This window comes from Chiloscyllium punctatum, chromosome 30 (genome assembly GCF_047496795.1).
Source record: "Chiloscyllium punctatum isolate Juve2018m chromosome 30, sChiPun1.3, whole genome shotgun sequence".
Taxonomy (NCBI): Eukaryota; Metazoa; Chordata; class Chondrichthyes; order Orectolobiformes; family Hemiscylliidae; genus Chiloscyllium; species Chiloscyllium punctatum.
The window spans coordinates 35329376-35339933 of NC_092768.1; the positions used below are offsets into that span (position 1 = coordinate 35329376).

The following is a 10558-nucleotide window of genomic DNA, read 5'->3' on the forward strand; positions in this document are numbered from 1 at the left end:
TCCTATCCAGATGTTCATAAATCATATCCCTTCCAATTCTCTTTAAGACTTTGCTCACAACAGAAGTGAGCCTCCCCGGCCTATAGTTACTAGGGTTATCCCTACTCCACTTCTTGAACAAGGGAACCACATTTGGTATCCTTCAGTCTTCTGGCACTATTCCTGTTGACAACGACGACATAAAAATCAAGGCCAATGGCTCTGCAATCTCCTCCCTTGCTTCCCAGAGAACCTAGGATAAATGCCATCAGGCCCAGCGGACTTACCTATTTTCACCCTTTCAAGAATTTTCAACAACTCTTCCCTGCATACCTCAAAGCCATCCATTCTAATTAATCGTGACTCAGTATTCACATCGGCAACAATGTCCTGTTCCTGAGTGAATACTGACGAAAAGTAATCATTCAGTGTCTCCCCAATCTCTTCAGCCTCCACACACAACTTCCCACTGCTATCCTTGACTGGACCTATTCCTACCCTAGTCATTCTTTTATTCCTGACACACCTATAGAAAGCCTTTGGGTTTTCCCTAATCCAAACAACTAAGGACTTTTCACGTCCCCTCCTTGCTGCTCTTAGCTCTCTCTTCAGATCCTTCCTGGCTACCTTATAACTCTCAATCGCCCCAAATGAACCTTCACGCCTCATCTTTACATAGGCCATCCTCTTCCCTTTAACAAGGGATTCCAATTCATTATTAAACCACGGCTCCCTCACACGACCCTTTCCTCCTCTTCAGTTCTCCACGTGAAGACAGGTATGTATCTATTGCTTGAAAAGCGTTGAGTTCACGACCAGATTATATGCGGAGGATTAGACCAAGACTTCCTCAATAATGGCTGGGATCAAATCTCTTGCTGTTCGCATTAATTTGCTAACATGCGAGTTGATTCAGCCCTTTGGCCTTATTAAATTGCACACTGTAACCTATATAGTGTATTTTACGTTGAGTGATATGATTTAAAAATGAAATGAGCATTTCTCGCTAGATATTATTATACCACGTTTAATGAAGCTGAGAACTTTATCTTTCAGTTCCTTCATAAACTCGTGTGAATAATCAAACTTTTTTTTCTTTTAATGTGCATCGCATATGAGTGGGGCATAATCAAACGCTCCTCCAACATTAATCATGACAACTGCTTAATTTATCCATAATCTGGCAGAAGAAAACACATCCTTCATTGCCAGTCGTGGATGGATATTAGGAGAGTCACCATTATGTTCGCAAAGCAGTGCATGTTTGAAGTATTCATCTTGTTGCACCAACATTTCTGTACTGACACAAGAGAAGATACTTGAATGTTTTCTTGAAATTGTTATTACAGAGTGCATAGCAGGCTGGGTTGACAGTACTGTTAATGTAACAGAGCCAGTATCCAATTATCCAAACTGGACTGGGGACACAGACTGAACAAAAGGATTTAATGAACATGATAACATGGCATGGGGTCCATGTTATAATAAATGCCAGGAGAATTGCGAAGACAGTTTGAGTCACCCTCATTTCTCGGGTTGTAATGACCTTCTTCTTAGCAGTAGTCTTGGTCACGGTATTGATTTTATCATCAGCTCTGATTTCTCTGCCTGTCCCATTCTCGCTTATGATGGTTGGTACTATTCCTGAATTAGTTGAACTGATATTGTAGTTTTGTGATTTGCGGGCTATCTTTAAACAAAATAGTTTGCAAAATTCCTTACTGAGCCAGCTTTGCTCACTTGGAAGATTTGTTCTCTGTTGCATCATTCCTTGTTTCATCTGGCTTGATGGGAACCTACTGAAAAAAGTGGGCTCATTGAAGAACTCTGGCTCCTTTTCTTGGGCACAATTAGAATTCGTTATTTCATCATTTTGCTCTTGGAAGGGGGGAGTACCGTCATCTACATTGGTTATGCTGTTGCCATCCAATTTTTTCATTTGACTGTGACAAACACTGTCCTTGCTTGACTCTGACACCTTCTTATTCTCTTTTATTCGACATTTGCTGGCTCGAGATATATGCGCATACAAGATCACCATGATATTAACAGGGAGAATAAACGCGACTATCGCAGTATCAAAAGTAACAACAGGATTTGAGAGGAATTGAACATAGCACTCGCCATCACTAACATTCCGTTCCCCTGTGATAAGCTGCCAGACGAGAATGGGAGGAGTGAAGATAATAAATGGTAACATCCAAGAAGTCGCAATCATTATCATTGCCCTCTTAGTTGTTCTCCTCAAAGGGTAGCTATGCGGTTTGGTCACACAGAAGTAGCGGTCAAGGCTGATCACTAGGAGGTTCATACCGGAGGCATTACTGACCAGATAATCTACAGCAAGCCATAAATCACACATCATTGGGCCCATGGACCAGTGACCTATTACAATGTAAATTGTGTACAGATTCATGGAGAATACACCTACAATCAGATCAACGCAGGCTAAGCTGAAAATAAAGCAGTTATTAATAGTTTGTAATTGTTTGTTGACTTTAATAGAACATATGACCAGAATGTTTCCTATTATGGTCACTAAGCTTAATGATCCTGTTACAATCACAAGGAAGACCAATTTAAGCGTTTTGTAAGAAGTCCCTTTTCCACTATCGAGCCAGCCAGCTGGGTTACTGAGAGATTCATTCGCTTCTGTTCCATTTTCCGCTATACGATTCTGATGCGTAGTTTGTGCTGATAAAACATAAATGTTGAAGTTAAATAAAAAGATCAATAAAGCATTTTGATTCCAGATCGTTCATTGAATGCTTACAGGAAAGAATAAACAAAGCATTCGGCTCTTATAAATGTGAAGATCCTTCTCAATGCCCGGGTTTAATTCAAAGCGACCTCACGGGGCATTAAATCTAAATTGATTACAATTTGACATTAATCACGCGTGTTAGCTTATTTACATTGGTCCAATATGCCCGAATGACGAATGTTTTCCTTACGTTTTGAGTCGTCAACATTTAATAATTTTAAGTTGTTAGAATTTATGTATCAGCAGCAAATAATCATTTAAACATATTCAATTCAAGCGAGTAGCGGAGAGTTACTGGAGAACAGATGACCCGTAATAACCCGTCCTCACATGCACACACACACAAAAAAACACGTACGATACAATCTAATTCGCTCTCAGATCACGGCAGAAGAGAGGCTCATGTTCTGAGCTCTAAACCCTAGAGGGAGGGAGAAACCTGAGTTTGAGTCAATTCATACTATAGTTATCCTTTTGATCACTTTTCCTGAGATCTCAGTCAAAGAGGGAAAGTCCCACTGAGCACGCTTGTCGGGCATGCGACTGGCAGCAATGAACATTACATATTGGAAACGCAGAATGATGGATTGTCCCGGTGCTTTCCTGTAAAAATGATGCTTCTGCAACAATTCCGCTCGCAGAGCAATGCTGCAAAGATCCTCAAAACATGGACCATACGTCCATTAAGCAGCTCCGAGGTGAGATTTAAAGGTTTGCATGAATGAACGAAAAACGACAGAATGATGATGGCTTATCACCAACGACAATTCCTCGTTTCTCTGATCACATAGCTGCCATGTTTTATGAGGACAGCGCTATAAACAGGCGATGATGATTGCTTCTCATGGATTTCCTCATTGCTGAGTTGAATTGAAATAGCATGGCATGATGTAACTATTCTTTACTGAAGCTGGTGCTGCAAAAGTACCTAATATCCCAATCACTACATGTGAATATCTAAATAAATAATATTACATCGATTAAAATTCACATAAGGAACAAATGGAAACAAAAACAGAAATTGCTGGAGAAATTCAACATCTGTAGAGAGATATCAGTTAACATTTCCGGACCAGTCAGCTTTCTTGAGAAAGGAAGAAGCACATGTCTGCTAGTTTGAAGTTGACGTTCCAGAGTGTTAAATGTCCTGAGGTTTGCGGCAGAAAAGGGTCCTCAAATTTAGTGCCAAGAATGAAATTCGGCCAAAGCTGGGCATTGTATTTAAATCGATGTTTATACATGAGACCAGGGGAACATATTGAACCATGTACAAAAACATGGGGAATGGAGCCAAACGGACTTCTGTTTTTCAAGTAGACAAAAGAGACATGATAGAGCAAATCATCTTGGGTTGTGCTGCATCATTCTATGGTTTCTGCTCGTTACTTAAATCGTCAATAAACTTCAGTATGAAATTGCCAAACTGTAACTACAAAATCGTGTCCCTGGTGATGCTCGTTTCCTGCTCATTTATTCTTTTAGTCTTGTTTTTGAATAAACACTATTCAGCGCAAATTTTCCATTCGACAGTGGGTTCCATTTAAGAAAGTAAATACCGAGAATTATGGATATGCACTGTTTGAAAACTCAACGCACTGTTATCTCATTTTTTTTAACGCTTCACCAAGTTCGGAATGGATGTAGAAAATAAAAGCCTCATTTGCAGTGAAAGATATATTAATGATTTAGAATGAAACCTTGTGTTATTATGATAACAAATCAATGCATGCTTGAGTTTTTTTTAATCCACGATATTAGTGGCTAGCTTTTCTTCTGCAGAACAATTTAACTTTAAAGCATTTTTTTTTCTAATTTCCTACTTTAATTTTGTCAGAAAACAACCAAGCAACTGCCTGTCTTATCTGCTTGATGACGTCACAAGATTCCTTTGATTCTTTGCAATGCACAAACTGGTGTCCAGTAAACGGAAGGTAAAGTCACAATATATTGACCAATTTTTTGTGAGGTGCTTTCTTCAGTTCATTCATTCCCCCAACCAGATTGCAAACATGAGAAGCAATTTAAGGGAGAAATACATTGTGCGTTTGGGCTTGACTGTTGGTGGCATTGTACCATAAAGGGAATGCTTCTATAAGATCACTTTCGTCTGTAAGCTCTTCATAGCTTCCAGGAAACCATTCTTTTTTTTGAAGGATTTAGACCGTGTCGAGCACATTCATAGCCCAGGGGAAAGTGAGGACTGCAGATGCTGGAGATCATAGCTGAACATGTGTTGCTGGAAAAACGCAGCAGGTCAGTCAGCATCCAAAGAGCAGGAGAATCGACATTTCGGGCTGAGCCCTTCTTCAGGAAAGATTCATTCCTGAAGAAGGGCTCATGCCCGAAACGTCGATTCTCCTGTTCTTTGGATACTGCCTGACCTGCTGCGCTTTTCCAGGAACACATTTTCAGCCCACATTCATAGACCACTCCGCATACCAGCAGATGCCCTTCTCTCGGACATATTTAATCTAGTTTCCTGTTCATTACCTGTCCTGTACATTAATTGTAGACATGTCCATCCGTCTGCATCATAAGGAGCTTCATGTTCTAACTGCTGTGCGATCAATTAACATCCCGAGTTTTCTCTCAAACAATGTCACTGCCTTGTATTTTTTGCATCGTCATGATCGTTTTGACATGTAAAATGATCTTGAAAATCAAAACCGTTAACTGTTTTGAGGAGTCTTTTGACTTTGCATTTCACCCGTGTTTCATATTTTCTCGAACTTTATTTGTACAATCGAGTCTGTTCATTTTATTCTCAATCTATTTTTTCTTTGCATCGATTGTTTTTCCCTCTGCGTTTAATTCTGCTCTTCAACTCTCCTTTCGCTGTCCCTTTTGGAAGGTTCTTCTGCTGACAAACCTCATAGTTATTCTTCTATTCGTGCAAACATTAGCCTGGAAAGTACTTGTATAATGCAGTCACTGTTCCATATATCGGACATATATGGCTGATTTGCCCACAACAAAATTGTTCACTCAACATTGTGTTAATATTCGTATTATCAGGTTGTGTGATGCTGATGGAAAGAAAATTACTGACCATGGTACAATGTGTACCTCCCCTGTTCGTCAACAACAAAATTGCAAGGGAGCGTTTGCATCATTGTTAGCCTGCAGCCAGATCGCAGTTGATTAATCCCACCAAAAAGAACAGTTCAGTATTTCAGTTCTGATCATCTGGGAATGTCGTACTGACTCTCCAGCAGTGCAGTACTCCATTTTTACAGATAATCAGACGGTGGAATAGTTCGTCATTGAAGATCCAACGACAGTGCATTATACATCCAATACCTCTCCTCTGACAGTGTAATACTCCTTTAGTAATGACCCTTATATAATCCTTAACACATCCTGATGAACCTATTCTGCACCTCCGCCAAAGATTCTACGTTCTTCTGGTCTTATAATAACCAAAGCTATGTGAAATTTTCCAATCGTGGCCGATTAAATTTCTTTACAGCTGGAACATGACTTGCAAAATTTTACAAGCTCCGCCTTGAGTGATGAAGGAAAGTATGCCATATGCCTTCTGGAAACTTATCCACTTATGCTGCCACATCCAGGGAACTTTGGACGTGTATGCCGAGAACCCTCTGAATGTTGATGTTTCTAAGAGTTCTTAATTTACCGTATACTACCGCCCAACTTTAGACATTCTAACATGCATTCAGGTCGCATTTCGTCAGAGTAAATCTATCTGATTTTTCTTTGCCCAAGTCTCCTAAATATCTGTATTCTCTGCAATCGTCCTCAGTATTTGTAGCTCCCTCATTTTGTGTATTCTACAAACTTCCTAATCAGACGACAGACATTCTAATCGAAACGATTCATGCGTTGATCGCAAACAGGAGGGATCCCAGCACTGAACCCAGTGAAAGAAATGAAATTTATAACTAATGTAAATGTTGCTTAATGTCTCTTATGTGTTTAGTCTGGTCTGGAATGTCTCCCTCTATTCTTACAAATAACATAAACGCGTTTTATTTTTGTTCATAATATTTAATCAGCCAGGAGCTTACCTTTAATATTGTGATTTGGAGATGCCTGTATTGGACTGAGTTGTACAAAGTAAAAATCACGCAACACCAAGTTATTTTCCAACAGGTTTAAATGGAAGCACGAGTTTTCGGAACGCTGCTCCTTCATCAGGTGCTGTGGAGTACACAATTGGAAGACAAAGAATTTCTCGCAAATGTTTACAGTGTGATGTAACTGAAGTTATACATTGAAAAAATACCTTGATTGTTTGTTAAGTCTCTCATGTGTTAGAATGACTATGATAGTTTCACTTCTTTCATATCTAAATCTCAAAGCATTTTAAAAAAATACGTTCTCAGGTTAACTGTAACAATTGTTGTCAGACCAGATAAGATATCAGGATGTTGAAGATGTTAGCATCCATGTGTTCCCTTTCTGTGCCATAATGTTTAGGCGGATTATAATATAAAAAGTGAGTTAACAGAGTCTTACATGGATTCATGCAGTTTTTGAGCAAAGTACAATGTAACTCTACAAGTACAAATTCACCCCACAAACGTTTGTGTATTGGCTGTAGGGTTGCTCGCTGAGCTGCAATTTTCATTTCCAGACATTTCGTTCCCTTACTCGGTAACATCTTCTTGGAAATGGCTTTTTAATTAGATGTTTGGGTTTCCTTGGGTTGGTGATGTCATTTCATGAGGTGATGTTTTGCAGAGACTTGAGCAAACAGATCTGCCAACCATCCAACCAAAACTCTGGGTCCGCCACCTGGATGACACTACGGTCATCACTAAACGAAATAAGTTAGAGGAAACCTTCAAGACCATCAATAATACATTACTAGCATAATTTCACTAAAGAGGAGGAAAACAACAACAAACTACCATTCCTAGATGTCACAGTAGAGCGAACAGCTAATGTGGAAATTCAAATCAGTGTCTACAGAAAAACAACACGTACAGACCAAATATTATACTACAGAAGCAATCATCCCAACACCCACAAATGAAACTGCATCAGAATATTATTTTCAACGAGCCAACACACACTGCAGCACAGAGGAACGACGCAGAGCAGAGGAAAGTCACCTATACTGCGTATTCAAAAAGAATGGGTACCCAATGAACACAGTCCACCAATGTCTCAGCAACAAACGCAAACAAGCAGACAAAACATGTACAGAAACCCTAGACACTCTCCCCTACATTAAAGACATCTCGGAAATGACTGCCTGACTATTCAGACCGCTTGGCACCATGGTAGCCCACAAAACCACCAACATGCTAAACAGCAGCGAATGAAATTGAAAGACCCTATAAAGACAATGAGCAATACTAACGTCATTTACAAAATACCGTGCAAGGACTGTAACAAACACTACATTGGATAAACAGGCAGAAAACTAGCCACCAGGATGCACGAACACCAACTAGCCACAAGAAGACATGATCCTCTCTCGTGAGTATGCTCACATAGAGATGAGGGAGGACACCTGTTCGACTGGGACAATACATGCATCCTAGGACAAGCCATACAAATTCCGAGAATCATGGTATTCCAACCGGAACTGTATCAACAAACACATCGAATTAGACCCCATCTACCACTCCCTGAATAGTGGAACAGAAAGTGACTTCACCACAGGAAATAACATCACCACAGGAAATGACTCACCAACCCAAAGAAACCCAAGCATATAAATGGATAGCAGGAATTTTCAGCATTGCTTCGCCTGGGGTCGACTGAAGATTTTACCTAGTAAGGTAACGAAACATCTGGAAATGAACCTTTCAGCTCAGTGAGCAAACCTATATCCAAAACCTCAACCTGAGCTACAAATCTTCTCAAAACTCAGTTTAAATGTATTGTGCATGTGGGTATGTATGTGTGTGTCTGGGATGGGGAGTTATGAGTGTCTGTGAGAGATAATGTATATGTGTGTATGAGTGTAAAGTGTCTAAGTCTGTGAGAGGATGTATGTGTGAGTGTAGGTGTATGTGCGTCTGTAAGAATGTGTGTGTGTCTCTGGTGGGGAGGTTGCGACTGTATATGTGCGCGTATGTAAGTGTAAAGGGGTATAAGTCTGTGGGAGGGTGCATGTGTGAGTGTGAGAGTGTGTGTGTCTGTAGGAGTGTGTGTGTACGCATCTGGGGTGGGGGTTGCGATTGTCCGTGTGAGAGTGTATGTGTGTGTGTGAGTGTAAAGTGGTCGAAGTCTGTGAGAGGGTGCATGTGTGAGTGTGAGAGTGTGTGTGTCTGTAGGAGTGTGTGTGTATGCATCTGGGGTGGGGGTTGCGATTGTCCGTGTGAGAGTGTATGTGCGTGTGTGAGTGTAAAGTGGTCGAAGTCTGTGAGAGGGTGCATGTGTGAGTGTGAGAGTGTGTGTGTCTGTAGGAGTGTGTGTGTACGCATCTGGGTGAGGGTTGCGATTGCCCATGTGAGAGTGTATGTGTGTGCGTGAGTGTAAAGTGGTCTAAGTCTGTGAGAGGGTGCATGTGTGAGTGTGGCAATGTGTGTATGTAAGAGTGTGTGTGAGTATCTGTGTGTGAGTGTAAAGTGGTCTAAATCTGTGAGAGGATGCATGTGTGAGTCTGGGAGTGTGTGTCTGTAGGAGTGTGTGTGTGTCTATGTGCGTGCCTGTGTTTAGGGCTGTGTGTGTGTGCGTTTGCATGTGCAGGAGTGTCTGTGTGTGTCTAGTGCAATGGTGGTCACCTGTAGTGTGACATGATCCAAAGGCACCGGTTGAGGAACCCCCTATGGGTACTGAACTTAGTTATCAGCCTCTGCTCGGCCACTTTTTTCTGCTCCCTGCCCCAAACTCCACCTTGGAGGAAGGTCACCCGAAGGTCCGAGGTCAAATGTCCTGGACCATTGAAGTCTTCTTCAACTGGGAGAAACACTTCTGTCTGTTGATTGTTGTGCAGTGCCCATTCATCCATTTCCATAGCCTCTGTTTGGTTTCACAAATATACCATGCCTCAGAACATCATTGACTGCAGTGTATGAGATAGACAAAATTGGCTGAGTCGCATGAGTACCTGCCAGACACATGGTGGGAGGTGTTGCCATGCGTAATGTGGTATCCATGTCCACACTCTGACATATCTTGCAGCGCCTACTGTTACAGGGTTGGATGGAGTTGTCCTGAATGCCGGGCTGTTTGCTACAAACAATGATCTGTTTGAGGTTTCGTGGTCGTTTAAAGGCGAGCAGTGAAGGTGTGCAGAAGGTCTTGGCGAGGTGCTCATCCTCATTGATAATGTGTTTCAGGTGGTGAGGATCATAGCAGAGATTTCCGGCTCCAGGGAAGTACTGGACAACAAAGGGTAACCTGTCGGTTGCAGCACGTGTCTCTTTCTTACGGAAGTCATCACAACTCCTTGCTGTGGCACGTTGGAACTGGTGGTTGATGTATGGAGCATCATATCCCGTTCTTATGAGGACATCCCAGAGTATATCCAGGTGCCCATCACATTCCTCCTCATCTGAACAGATCCGGTGTGTGCGTCGGGCTTTTCCATAGAGGATTGCTGTTTTAATAAGTTTTGTGTGGAAGCTGGAGAAGTGTAGCATTATGAGGTTGTCTGTGGGTTTGCCATAGAGTGTGGTGCTGATGTGCTCATCCTTGCTGGAGTTGCAGTATCCAAGAATGAGAGTAGAGAGTAGTCCATTGTGAGTTTGATAGTTGGCTGAAACTTGTTGATATCACTGGGTAGGTTTATCAGTGACTCTTCGCCATGGGCACAGAGGGAGAAGATGTCATCAATGTACCTGGGGTACTATGTTGGTTGGAGGTCCTGTGTAGAGAAGAAGTCTTGTTCGAACC

At 41.5% G+C, this 10558-nt stretch overlaps 1 protein-coding gene across 1 annotated transcript; it reads right to left on the reverse strand.

Annotated features, from left to right (window-relative positions):
- Window positions 1–1252: 1252 nt before the first annotated feature.
- On the reverse strand, window positions 1253–10305 carry LOC140455558 (muscarinic acetylcholine receptor M2-like). The gene is made up of 2 exons (XM_072550485.1): window positions 10095–10305; window positions 1253–2673 (listed from the first exon to the last, which is right to left on the reverse strand). The coding sequence occupies exons 1-2, from the start codon at window positions 10303–10305 to the stop codon at window positions 1253–1255; spliced, it is 1632 nt and encodes a 543-aa protein (XP_072406586.1).
- Window positions 10306–10558: the final 253 nt, after the last annotated feature.

Bases quoted from the DNA above. Each gene is read 5' to 3' on its own strand.
- LOC140455558 (XM_072550485.1), bottom strand. From the start codon at position 10,305: ATGCTACACTTCTCCAGCTTCCACACAAAACTTATTAAAACAGCAATC. The intron at 2,674-10,094 runs GTAAGAAAGAGA...ATGTTTTATCAG, and splicing joins AAGGAGTTGTGATGACTTCC to CACAAACTACGCATCAGAAT.